Here is a 13,727-nt window from a genome sequence, read left to right as displayed (position 1 = left end):
TGCATTTATTGTAGTGTTTATTTATTCCTGTATTTGTGACCCGCTCTATAGAGAGGCGAAGTCCCTCCCCTTCCGAAAGCCTCCATGGGACCCCGGAAGCGGAAAATTATACATTGAAGTCAATGGAGAGAGAAAGGTTATCTTTTGATCCCGTTTGAATTGTGCCACGAATGACACATATGATGTTTGTCAATTTAAAAGAACATTTTGCAAGTCAAAAAAATAAAAATGTGTCGTAAAACTGTGAAGTTACACATTTTTTCGTGTGAAACCGCTCAGTGAACTACAGGTCTCTCGTCTCGCACAATACGCGTCACCATCACAAAGATGGCCGTCACGTTAGCACATTTAACCACATTCTTTCAGAATGAGAATAAAAGTATTTTACGAGGTGAAAATCACTACAAGTCTGGGCACGTTGAGAGCTGTACCTATATGAAAGGGGAGTTAGTCGGTTCTGTAAGAGCCAGCATGCGGGACCGGCTTTACAAGGTTTCGGTGAGTAATATGAGTGCAATTCTTTCACACACAGTGACGTCACAGCTACCCACAATGCAACGCGTGCCATATATTTTTTTATAAAGACGCCATTTTTCTGGAGGTGCAAAAATCCTGACAATGCTAATATAAACAGCTAGCTTATGTTGCCAGGCAGAGCGCACTAGGTTTTTTTTCTGAATTAACGACCGAAGAAATCGCTGCATGTCTTCGGATTATATCTCTGGACTTGAGGGGTGTGCTCTAGGTCGTTACCAGCGTAAACTAGAGCTGTGTGGGTTGTTGGATGTACAATGTATGGAATTACGACCCTCAAAAGTGGCCTTCGGTCGATTTTGGCTGCATCTACGTCTATCTTCTGGAAACACCAGGTGAATACCCCACTTGTCACAATAATATTATCATGCCAATGCATATATGTGGTATTTTAGAGTTGACTATATTGATTAAGGCAATCGACTATGATATTCTGTATGCACCTCGTGTGAAATGGTTGATACCGGAAGTACGGTGTCGCCCTCGGCCCAAAACCCGTATGTGTGTGTGAAAGAATCTGTAACGTTAATGTCAGCTAGCTAACATTAGCTAACAAGGTACACTAACGTGTTTTGTTTTAGCAACTAGTTTTCTCCTTAAGAACTTCGTGGTCTCTGTGTATGCTGTGGATAACATTAGTGTTCACAAGAACAAGGTACACTCCCGTGTTTTGTTTTAGTTGCTCTTCAGATTGAAGCGGCCAGTTTTATATCGACTATACTGTATGTGTGATCTCCTTTTTCTCGTTGTGTCATTTGAGTTTATTTGCTGTGTGTCGAGTCAAGGATTTTGGTTATCTAGGCACAGCTGTGTGTGACTCCCTCTGGTACACTGGTATGTGTTTTCCTAATGTAGAGAGCATTGATTAATTAATAAACTACACTCTGAGTCTAGATCCTGACCAAATCCTTTTTTATTGTTGATCAAATGTTTTTCAAAAATGTATTCATACACATTTAGAAAAATACAATGTACAATCACAACCAATACAACACAAATTACAAAAAATACAGAAAAAACAAACAATAACAACAGACAAGAGGACAAAACTATGGAACAATAAACCCTCCCACCCCCAGATCCGGACCATCCTTGTATTATTGCTCATTCAATCTATTATAGCATGCTAACAAATGGTACTTACTTTATTTTTACAGATCTGCATGGGAGACGATGGCGCGATGCAGAGCGCTGTATGTGATTGTGCACAGGAGATGTACAAATGCAGCCACGCTGCAGCATTGGCAATATTTGCCATGTGGCAGATCAGCTCCACAGATGTTGAGTGCCAGTGGAGGAAGCCTGGCACTTCCAAAGTAGTTGTTGTGTGGACCACGAAGGAGGCGATCATCATCCCCATCCCCAAAGACCCTGCATGGCATGGAAATCTCTTCCTCCTGGAACAATTCTACACCCAGCATATGCTCCCTGTGTTGGCCAGTAGAGAGGAGGACATTTCAATAAACATACTCTTAACACCCTCGGACTCTGCGTTGTGTTTCATATCTGTGATGGGGTGTTATGCAGAGGAGAGGAAAACAGGACACAGCAGATTGGGATTGTGGTGGAGATGCTGAGCAGTTATTTCATTGTTGCATGTAATTATTATTATACTGTGTGCTTCTTAGTTATTCCATCTTTTGCTGTAACATGGATCTGTATGTAACTCTATATTTACTTGTTATCTACCACACTTCCTTCTACATCATACACCATCATTATACATGATGGTGTATATAGGAGATATATATTTGTATACATATCTGTAAATTGTATAATTTTATTTAAACGTCTTTTTGATCTCTCAAACTGAGTAAGATTGACAATAAAGTTGACTTTGAAAAATATATATATTCTTTATGAAAATAGTTGACTGTTGTCAAATGAATCCAAATGAAACGTTGGACTGAACTACAACTACGCCTTTATATCTCTACAGACTGTTTTTCAGTGGGATGGCAAGTTCCTATCTTTAAACATTTATTAGTTTTTTCTCAGAACAGATTTGATTTTCTGAAGTTAATTTAACTTTGCCGACCATGTAAGGTCATCATTAAAAGGTACAATCAATTTGTTTAGGGTTGACTAAAATAATGAAAAACATTCATTTGGATAATTTACTGACAGAATAAGAAACTCAATGATGCTCTACTCACCTGTTCCCTTTTTATAAAGTGAAACAGTTGAAACGATAGATTTTAGTAAACTTAAAAACAACCTTCTCCAAAAGCTATCAAGGAATATACCGAATACTTGTTTTAGAACTTTATTACATATTTTTATATAAATAGTTTGAATGATCCATAATTGACAGAAGCTTATGTTTACACTGACCTGTTACTCATATATGAATGTCTTGTAACTTCAGTAAACCACTACCTCACTAATTTCTTTCATTCATCACGGTTCAGTAAACTAAGTGATACATGAACCAGTTTAATCATTATAATAACGTAGGATTGCAACTCTTTGAAAATGTAGGTGGCTCTTAAAAGAGCTGTTGTGTTTGGGTGTGCTGGTCTCAGGTCAGTCTAAGCCCTCTCTCCGCGGATGCGGCAGGCCAGCTGGATGTCCTTGGGCATGATGGGGACCCTCTTTGCTTGGTTCATCTTACTGGGGGGCAGCTACATGGATGTTGGTGCAGTCCACAATCATTGCGCAGTTGAAGGCAGAATGAATTTATTATTGACTCCGAATGAAGCACAACTTCATGTCATACAATACAATGACTTTATTTGTAATTGTGTAAAAAAATATGAGCATTGATTAACAAGCAGGACCTGCAGGAACAGAGAATGGTGATGGATGGAGCTGGGAAGAGAGAAGAATAAAGAAAACAGATCAACTTTATTATCGGATATTAAAAATTCAATTTCAAAACAAGTTGCCGCTCCTACAGTTTTCTAGTATGTAAAGATGATTTCACATGATCTATGCAAAATATCACACTCAATACATGTGTGTCTCTGGGGGGTGCATTGTGCCTTTGATGTATATAAATAATATACCATAACCAAATACTATTACGTACAGTGGAAATCAGGTTGCCAGAGCAGGTCAGTGTGCATGTTCCTCAACGTCTCAGCAGTTACAGGTGAGGTAAAGAAAATAAAAGAGAAAAATGTCAGTAAAAACACTTTAAAGTAACACTTTGAATAATTATCTCTTCTAACAATTTTCTCTCAATAAGCACACAACGACTGTCTTTCCAACAAACAGATTGTCATCACAATGAAACACGTCCAGAAGAATGTCATGCAAAGCTCCATGCCTGCCTTCGACTCTCCCTGAACTGCTTCCTTAGCACCCGGTGGAGGGCGCAGTAGGCTACTCTTCAAAAGTTTCACGAAATACTTACCATCATGTTTGGTTACTGTTTAACATTTTGGTTTACTTCATGTAATAAAATAATAACTTCATGGTAAGGCTACTAAAAATGACAAGGCTAAGTAATGTAATGCTAACTAACGTGCTCGCTACTCGTCGCTACTCGTCGCTACTAGCTAGGTAGCTAACTTGACTATGTTCCATGCACAACATGTATATTACCTATGATATTACCTGATATGTCTGATCCAGCGACTCCTGGTCCTTTCATCAGACGGGAATCGATAGAAGGAGCAAGTGGTATGATCACTTGTATGACTACAACCTGGTACAAAGCACACAGGCATCTTGTAAAAGTGAATTTATTTTTAGCGATCTATAATTTATTGGAGGGAATAAATCAATTATGAGATCTTCTTCTTCGCTTTAATTACGAGTCTTATTATAAATCACCGAGCATGCCTGTGACATCACTTACGCGACCCAGAATGGGATTTGTAGTCTTTGTAGTAGTGTATTTTTCATAGTCTTATATTTCAGCAGTTTTACGACAAAATGTGACTTTTTTGACATGGAAATAATTGTTTAAGATTGACAAACATCATATGTGTAGTTCGTGGCACAATTCAAACAGGATCAAAAGATACGTGTTCTCTCTCCATTGAATTCAATGTACATTTTTCGCTTCCGGGGTCCCATGGTCCGGAAGTAGATGGGCGTGACTTCGCCTCTCCATCGAAATCAGTCGGAAGTCGCAACGGCTCATTTCAAAATAAACGTGGATTTACGTAAAAAACAATTTTTCGGGGTTCGGGTGTTTTGTTTGATTTTAAACAAACAAAGTCTTGGCTTTCAGAATATGAAACTTTTATTTCCAAAATCACACGATAAATATATATTTGAAGCTTGTAAAGGGACGAAGACAGGCACCTATCATTCGCAATCTGCTCTTCCGCAGCGCCGCCCCCCTCCCTCCGGCTGAAATTCTGAATGTAAGAGTATAGTAATCATAGATAACACGGCAGGGTCCGTTACAGTTTGTTTTCATCTGATTTCAATTAAACAAAGTCTTGGCTTTCAGAATATTAAACTTGTTTCGGCAAATTCAGATGATAAATACAACTTTGAAGCTTGTAACGGCATAATTACAAGTGGAGAACGGAGTAACTTAACGTCACAGCAGGCATAACAACAGCCGGTGTGTTTTCCCCGGGAAACAAACACAATACACACAAACGCAAAATTACACAAACACACACGCACACGCACGGCCATTTCTTCCTATATGCGGCCTAGTGGCCCCCGCGGCCACTAGGGGGCCCCCAAGCTGAAAGTATTATTTTTTTTTATTCATCCGAAAAACAAAAAAAGTTTAATTCATACACACAAAGATGAACAAAATTAGTAGAAGCGGGAGGGCTGAAGCATAGCTTGTAGAAAGTAGCCCTCCCGTGCATCATCCTAATACAGCGGCATTATTGCGTCAAAAACGTATATAGAAATGAAGGAGTACAAAGAAATAAAGAAAACAGGAGAAAAAATTAAATAAAAGTTAGGGCAGGAAAACAATAAATGCATATATATATATACGAAAACTAGATATAGGGTCATTTTCTGCACATGTCAATAGCAGTTTCAACTATCTTGTTTTGGAAATTAAAATACTATATATAAATAGGTACACATGCACTTGGCAAATGAATAATAATAATAATATATGCGTAATTGCATATAAACATTGTGAACACTTATTTTCAAGTGACTTTTTTTACATTCATATGTTCACGCTGTGGTTTGGAACTGCTTTTGAATGTTATTAGGCATTTTGTTATGGAAAATGTTGTGCATAATCAGTACTGTTTTAAGCTGTACTATCTCAACACATTTTAATAGATTGAGTTTTTTTTAAATATGGGAGTTGTGTGTTCATATTGTAACGTTCCCAAGATGAGTCGGAGACAGGCTTGTAGTTATTAGGCTTTAATAAAGTATTTGAAGACAGATGATAACAGGTCAAGTACACTTCGTGGGTTCGACCGCACACTCCACTCACACTAACACTAACTTCTACACATACCCATATACACTGTCTACGTCACAACTCCCCGCCCTCCCCCGTCCGCTCCACCAACCACAGGCCCGCACCTCAGCCACCATCACGGTGCAGCTCTATGATTGGCAGAGAGACGGGGGATGCCTAAGTGACACCCTGAGTAGCCTATCAGGATCGCTACACTACCCCCCCACTACAAAGTTCCTCGCCCACGAGGAACAAATAAAACTCAGCACAAACACTACCCCCACCCTCTCCAGTACTCTGCAGGGACCAACCCACTGACTGTCCAGTTTTGGGCACCGGCCTTTCTTCCGTTGTGGGCTGTAGACCCAGACCAGCTCCCCGGCCCGGAAATGCTGCCCTCTTGTCCTGGTGTCATAGTTCCGCTTCTGTCCACCTCGTCCAGTCTCAGCTCCATCTCCTTCAGTTCGCCTCCGAGTCTGAACCTCACAGAGTCCAGGGTCTGCTCCACCTCTGCCTTCATCGAGGCCTCTCTGTGTTGGGCGTTCTGCTCCATGATACTCCTCTCCGCTATAGCTACGCTTGCCTGCTTCTGGGACTCATCCAGCTGAGGTTTACAGGTATCCAACTCTGATTCTGTCCTTTTCAGGTCTTCTAGAGTTTTCAAAGTCTCCAGCTGGGATTGTCCTAGCTTATTCTGGAGCTCGTTGTAACCTTGCTGCAGCGCCTTAGCGTCTCTACCCATCTCGCTGATCCTCTCCTGGTACTTGATGCAGTCCCTCTGCAGCTGCTTCTCCCTCAGCAGCTCCTCCTGCTTACCAGACTCTGCTTCTGCTCTCTCTCTCTGTGCTTGCCTCATGTCCTCCTCCAGCCTGGCGGCCCGGTCGCTCTCGCTCTGCGCCTCAGCCTCCAACTCGGCCCGCTCCCTCGCCAACCGCTCCACCTCCCGCTGCAGCTCGGCCAAGTGCTCCCGGTTGTCCGCCGCCTCCTGCTGGTAGTCTGCGATGCTGCCATTGAGCTGGGACAGCTGGTTCGTCAGACGCTCCTCCAGGTTGTCCTTCTCGGCTTCCAGGCTCCTGAGCAGCTCTTTGAACTGTGCCTCCCTCTTGGCACCCTCCTCCACCAGGCTCCTTTCTCTCTCTTTGCCCTCTTGGAGGCACTTCCCCAGAGAGGCCACAAGGCTCTCCTTCTCTTTACTCTCCTGGAGATCTCGCTCAAGAGAGGCCAGCTCCGCTTTGAGTCTAGCCTCCTTTTGCTGCCGCAGTTCCCTCTCTGCATTGACAGCTGCTTCCATCTCCCTCATTTTCTCCTCTAATAAAACTTTAACACTTTCAGTCATTTCGGTAACCCATACAGGCTTCTCCTCCACTCTGCAGCTCCTCACAGCCGGTACCGGCCTTCTGTTGCTCCTCGCCGCTACACTCCACACAATCTCTCTCTCCACAGCCATCTCCAAGGCCGCCTGCAAGGACTGTGGATGCTGCAGCTGTACCCCAACCCTCAAGTCCGCAGGGAGGAGAGCCCTGATGAATTGATCACGTGCCAGCTCACTCTGCACTCCGGGTGGCATGTGTGCATATGCCCGCCGCGTCAGGCTCTCCACGTCGTTAGCCAACGCATGCAGCGTCTCTCCAGACTTCCTACAGCGGTTACTCAATTCGTTCCGGAGCAGCTCTGGCGGGAAACACTGTCCAAACCGCCTCTTCAAAGCCCCCGCTAACGCTTCATAGCTGTGTCGGTCCTCAAGGCTAAGTAGTAGCAGACATGAAAGAGCCTCTTCTGTGAGGCACAAAGCTAGCTGTAGTGCTTTAGTCTCTACTGACCACCCCCCGGCATGAGCAAGCAGTTCAAATTGGGCATGGAAAGCCTCCCAGTCTGCCTTACCCGAGAATTTGGGTGTTTTCACTGACCCGGCGGCGGCTTCTGCTGCGGGTTGATGGGCGCCGCCATTGTTGTTTACCTCCAGCTTGGAAATGGCGCGAACTGCCGCAGAAGACGGAGACATTCCCGCGTCTCTAGCCATCCTCACCGCCGACTCTCTCAGGCGCTCTCTCACCTCCCGTGCACTCATGAACTCCTCTCTCATGTCCTTCGACCACCCGCATGCTCCATCTTCCTCTTCATCACTACTGTGTTTCTGCTTCACTCCCATCTTGCTGAACTTATCCATCCCCGCTAGCTTACCGGCTAGCTCCGTGACGCAGTTACGACTCTCGTCCGGATAGACGTCCCTTGTTCGAAAAGTTCACTTCTGACACCAATGTAACGTTCCCAAGATGAGTCGGAGACAGGCTTGTAGTTATTAGGCTTTAATAACTAGTATTTGAAGACAGATGATAACAGGTCAAGTACACTTTGTGGGTTCTACCGCACACTCCACTCACACTAACACTAACTTCTACACATACCCATATATATAGCACTGTCTACGTCACAACTCCCCGCCCTCCCCCGTCCGCTCCACCAACCACAGGCCCGCACCTCAGCCACCATCACGGTGCAGCTCTATGATTGGCAGAGAGACGGGGGATGCCTAAGTGACACCCTGAGTAGCCTATCAGGATCGCTACAATATTTACCAACACCACAGACTATTCGTAATACTTTTTTTTGGGATGTTATTATTTTTTGTAGATTTGTTGAGTACGTGTTTCCCCATATTTCGGAGCAGTATTAAAGGTAAGGGAGAAATAGACTGTTATAAAGAGTATATTTTCTTCAAGAATGTTTTTAGTATGATACAAAATACCTATTGTTTTTGACAGTTTAGTCTGTACATAATTTATATAGTGCTTCCAATTGAGTTTTTCATCAACAAGCAGTCCTAAAAATTTACATGCACCAACTTTTTCTATCTCTGTATTGCAAATCCGTATAATGCAGTCATTTCTACTCTCAGACTTTGTATTGAATAACAAGGGATAATTTATTAACTGCAAACCAGTTACATAGTATTTTTAATTCTGCATTCACAATTTTAACAAGATCGCCAAGATTATGATGGGAGCAGAGAATTCAAAGTTCAGGTTCAGCCTCAATATATTTGGGGAGAATTAAAATGAGCCGTCTTTATTTGTAGACAGCCAAGCCCCCTCCTGTGAGTGTTCGGTGAAGCATTATATGCTTACAAATCCAATGTAGGATATAAACATGACTAAACTGCAATGATAGCAAAGCTGTGGCTTGCGTTTTTGGGGTAATAAAGTCCAAATCATTGTTGGGCTGACAGCTGAGAAAATGCTGCATCTCTTGCATTTATTGACATAGAGGAGCCTTATTGTTTACCTTTTTAATATCATTTTTTGTAATTTTCAATTGCTTGGTTTTCGTGAAATTAGCCTGTTTTCCTATTAAAGTGTAACAGATTGATGAATCTCCACAGATCATCTTAAAGGCTTTGGAATCCCCCCCATTGTAGTTAAAAAACTGTCAAAACTAGGGCCCCCCAAACAGCATCTTGCATAGGGCCCCCAAATAGCTAGAAACGGCCCTGCACACGCACACACTCGCGAGCTTCCCCTCCAACGAAAATATCTTCCCTCCGTAGTATTTTTTATCATTTGCTCCACTAATAATAATAATAATAATCAATCAGATCGATGGATCCCAGAGAAGAGAAAACTTTGAAGGCCTTTTTCTCAAAATGTGACATATTTTGCTTAATATTTGGAGTACAAAAACAATCCTGATATCATTAGAAAGCTAGGAATATCCTCTTTCCAACAGTGTATACAACTCAAAATGTGTCTTCGGGTCAATGCGACTGATTTCGATAGAGCAGGTCACATTTATTTCCACATTTATTTATTTCTGTATTTATTTCTGTATTTATTTATTCCTATTTATTTATTTATTTATTTCCGTATTTATTCCTGTATTTATTCATACATTTATTAATTTATACTTGTGTCATGTTCCGTCCTCATTTGAGGGATTACTTGATTTAAATGTAGTAGGGTAGGTAATTCACTTCAGAAACACTTTTTGTTATATTCCATGGAATGCGCTAAACATCCCGATAGCAATGAATAAATTAAATGCTTTGACAATACATATACAAATATTTCATCTGTGGAAGCCGTGGCGCTGTAAAAAGCAAGTCCAATTATCTACCTCGGCAGATAATTGGATGGCCTACCTCCCTGCCAGCCTTGCATCTCGTGCACAAACTTATCTCGTGTCCTTATTGGTCATGTGCGCGTTCATGTTTGTTGGAGGAGGGGCTCTGTAAGGAAGTGGCAGCTTTTTTTCGGTTGTGTACTTTCAAATTCTAGCTTACTCGAGCTGGTTTCTCCATTCTTACCTACCCTACCTTTAGATACAAATGTAAATGCTGCCATACTCTGCTTGAGTGAACGGTTTTTATGTTATTTCACGGAACTTAAAAACTGACCCTGACGTGATTTGAACACGCAACCTTCTGATCTGGAGTCAGACGCGCTACCGTTGCGCCACAGAGTCAAGTGGGAAATGTCCTTTGTAGAGGTATACTATCGCTACTAATCACTATGTATATAATCACAAACGGATTTTTTGAGTGACACATAATATACAAATGTGACCCTAACGTGATTTGATCACATACTTGTTCGATCCGAAGTCAGACGCACCATACAGTTGCACCACAATGTCTGGACTAAAAAGTGTTGCAGTATTTAAACCAGATGGCATTCAATTGAAAGTCTATATTTTAAAGAGGAGGAGACGTCTGCTGATATTTTGGCTCCCAATTAGAAGACCCTGGACACCTGGGTTGCGGTCGAATAGTCAAAAAAATCAGCTCACGTCTATCCCTTGACCTCTGTGTGAAACGTCACGGGGTTAAGGGATAGTCGATAGGAGAATTCAAAAGGATTTAGAAGACTACCACTACCCGATCTGCACTTTCACTATCCGACGTATTTATGATGCGCCAGCAGAGGTCATAAAAGTGCGTCTGCGGAGAAACTATGGAAACTACAGTTTTCAATACAGCGGACCGGCGCTGCAGCGGACTAACATCGATGTATTTAAGAACGACGGACTACTGTAAACTCATCTCGCGACTCTGCACCGTGCTCTGATGCTGTTCTGTTATGCTTTATGAACGTGGACAACAGAAACATATTCATGACCAAAGTTGGAATTGAAATAAAAAAGGAAAGTGAAACTTATGTACGTCTGTCGGTCCGGCAGCTTCTCGAAATAGTGGCTATATGCAGCAGGTTTATTCGACATTGAGAAACGGCCCCGGTAAGTAGTGGCATCTGTGGCAGATGCCGGAAGTAGCCTACCTGCCACAGAGTAGTGGCATCTGCCAGAGCAAGCAGTGGCATCTGCCCGCTAGCAGTGGCATCTGCCCGCTAGCAGTTGCATCTGCCCGCTAGCAGTTGCCTACAGTCTGTAGCTGAGGCTAATACCAGTGGACACGTTGCTGTGTCAAGAATAGAAATGGAAGTAAATCTTGTGCTTAAGTAAAAGTAATTAAATGTAGGAATAGCCTTTACTCTGTTACAAGTCCTGCATTAAAATGTTACTCAAGTAAAAGTGCAAACGTATTGGCATCAAAATATACTTAAAGTAAACGTTTTTTGAATGTGTCACCTAAATCCACAGCATGGTGAATAGAGAGCTCAAATAAACTATAACCACCCGATACGTCACAGCAGTCGCAGGTTTGATCAGGCAGAAGTTACTCTCAAGCCATCTGGGTTTATAGATGTATCTTCACAGTCTGTATATTTTCTACTTTTTAATGCCATTCTAGTATTGTTTATTTCTACATGTGCAATGCCTCGTTTTGTTATGCTGCAGCATCGCAAACATTTCCCCAATTTGGTTTAAAGTACCTCTTATCTTGGGCCAGCAACAAAAATTGTTTTTTTAACCCTTTTGTAGTACTCAGCCCACTGATATAAATTTGTTTTATAAATAGTGTACCATCTACCACCTTTTGCCAATGGAAATCGCAAATAAGAGTAGAGCCGTGCAATAAAAATACCCAAATTATATTGAAGTGATTTCACAGGAGGTTTTAAACCATCTTAAAAATTGGGTTTCTCCTTCTGCAAGAGAGTTCCCAAGTCAAGAGTATCAACCTTGAAGCCAGAGTAATTAACAAAATATTTATTTAGCAGATATCTTTGTTCATGCTGTAGGCATCCACGTCACTAGTATCCACCCTGAAAGACAGGAAAAGACCACGTTTAGTACAAGTTAGAAATATGCAGTTATTAATATGCAAATACATTTTGTGAACATACATAACCAAAGTTGTAGCCAGGGGCCTGGTTGCGGATTGGCTGCCTGAAGCCTCTAGGGGAAGCAGTCTTTGCACCATTCCGTCCAGAACCAGCCATCACGGGTATCCTGGGTGTGTAAAAGTTCTGGACGGGTGCAGCAGCAGCGGCGGCCTGGCGCCCCTGTACGGGTGCAGGGTTATTGGGAAAATAGTCTCTCACATAGCCAACATCTTGAAAGCTGTCTCTTCCTTGCTCGTAGCTGTCGCTGGAAAAACTGAATGTGCCTGGGGGGTACTTTCCGTTCAGGAAGAAGAAGTCGTAGAACCGATAAGGGACCACAACTCCGCCCGTGTTGGCTTCTGGTCGAGGTTCGCTGGTTAAGCTTGGTCTAGCATATCCTCGTCCCGCAGACTCTGACCTAGGAGGTGGAGCTTGATAAGGTCCTGGAGGAAAAGGTCGTCGAGAAGGCACTAGGTCCTCCGTCTCCTGCTCAGAGTTACCCTGCTCTAAGATTTGGGAATAAGTGGACAACTCCCCTGCCTGGTAAAATGATCCAGGAGGACTCATGTTTTCTGGTTGACTGGAGACAACGGCACGGGTGCCTGTCGACACTTCCTCACCTCCGGAGAACATCCTGGGAGGTTCAACAGCCCATTTGACTTCTGAAACAGAAATGTAGAGAAGTTTGAAACTCACATGAATTTATAGTCAAGAAAAGAGTGAGGCCAAGATTTGCCAGGGATGATTCTTATTTGTGTTATTGCGCAATTGCAAACTGATTTGGCAGTTAAAGAACATGACATTAGGCATGAGATCATTACCTGGAGGGGCAGGTTGATAAGCAGCTTCTGGTTGAGCAGAGTTGTCAGGGTTTTGCCTTGCTGAAGTTCCCCTGTAACCTGAATTAACCGGTCCAAAAGAACCAGGACCAACAGCAGGTTCTGGTTGTCTTTGAGCAGTTAGCTTAGGGACACTGGGCTCCTGCTGTGGTACAGCCTTATAAAGTGATTGGTAGGTCCCATTGTAATACTCAACAGCCTCAGGTGAAAACTGAGCAGAGGGTCCTTGCTGGTACAAGCCAACATTATGAGCTGTGTTGGGTTTACTTCCACCAGGATAAGAGCCTAGGTACAAGAGAAACACAAGTTTACTAGGAAGCTAATTCAACTGAAAAAACAAACATTTTACCAAAGTCGAAGACACATCACCTTGCTGAACAGGAAGGCAGCACATGCTCACAATCAGCATCGCAAAGAGGGAAGCCCTGAAATAATTTGGAATAGTATGAACACATTTGTATGAGTAACAAGTCAACATAAAGCGCGGCAGATACTTACCCTGCAACAAACCGTGAAGTCATCATGATGAAGGCATTCACTGGAGAACCTGACAAAGGAGGACGGTTATAAGTGTTGCCAGAGACCAGCCCGGACCAATCAGACCTTAACGAGTAAATGACGGACAGCTGCTGGTGAAGGACTCAGCAGGTGGATCAAACCTCAGCAATCAGTCTGACAGGAGCCAATGAGGACAGCTCAAGAAGAAAATGGGTTGATATTATACTGCACCTTTTTCACCAAAATGTTATTCATTTACATTTTATTCAGCTTAGGAGTTGGGCAAAATGT

At 42.7% G+C, this 13,727-nt stretch overlaps 1 protein-coding gene and 1 non-coding gene across 2 annotated transcripts; both read right to left on the bottom strand.

The window, feature by feature from the left end:
* Nucleotides 1-10,267: 10,267 nt before the first annotated feature.
* trnaw-cca lies at nt 10,268-10,339 on the bottom strand. Its single transcript has one exon. It is a non-coding gene; the product is annotated as a tRNA-Trp (tRNA).
* A 1,688-nt stretch (nt 10,340-12,027) lies between these two features.
* Nucleotides 12,028-13,332, bottom strand: LOC117555748. Its single transcript, XM_034230712.1, has 4 exons — nt 13,308-13,332; nt 12,921-13,223; nt 12,121-12,761; nt 12,028-12,039 (listed from the first exon to the last, which is right to left on the bottom strand). Exons 1-4 carry the CDS (start codon nt 13,330-13,332, stop codon nt 12,028-12,030), a joined length of 981 nt encoding a protein of 326 aa, XP_034086603.1.
* Between the last annotated feature and the right edge of the window lie 395 nt (nt 13,333-13,727).

This window comes from Gymnodraco acuticeps, unplaced genomic scaffold (genome assembly GCF_902827175.1).
Source record: "Gymnodraco acuticeps unplaced genomic scaffold, fGymAcu1.1, whole genome shotgun sequence".
Classification (NCBI taxonomy): Eukaryota; Metazoa; Chordata; class Actinopteri; order Perciformes; family Bathydraconidae; genus Gymnodraco; species Gymnodraco acuticeps.
The sequence above is the reverse complement of the archived record's forward strand: the minus strand, read 5'-3'. Positions and strand labels throughout refer to the sequence as shown.

What these genes read in the sequence shown, in the direction of transcription:
- LOC117555748 (XM_034230712.1), bottom strand. Translation starts at nt 13,332, where the DNA reads ATGTGCTGCCTTCCTGTTCAGCAAG. An exon ending in CTGCCTTCCTGTTCAGCAAG is followed by an intron (nt 13,224 to 13,307) that starts GTGATGTGTCTT and finishes TCTTGTACCTAG; the next exon opens with GCTCTTATCCTGGTGGAAGT. An exon ending in TTATCAACCTGCCCCTCCAG is followed by an intron (nt 12,762 to 12,920) that starts GTAATGATCTCA and finishes TTTCTGTTTCAG; the next exon opens with AAGTCAAATGGGCTGTTGAA.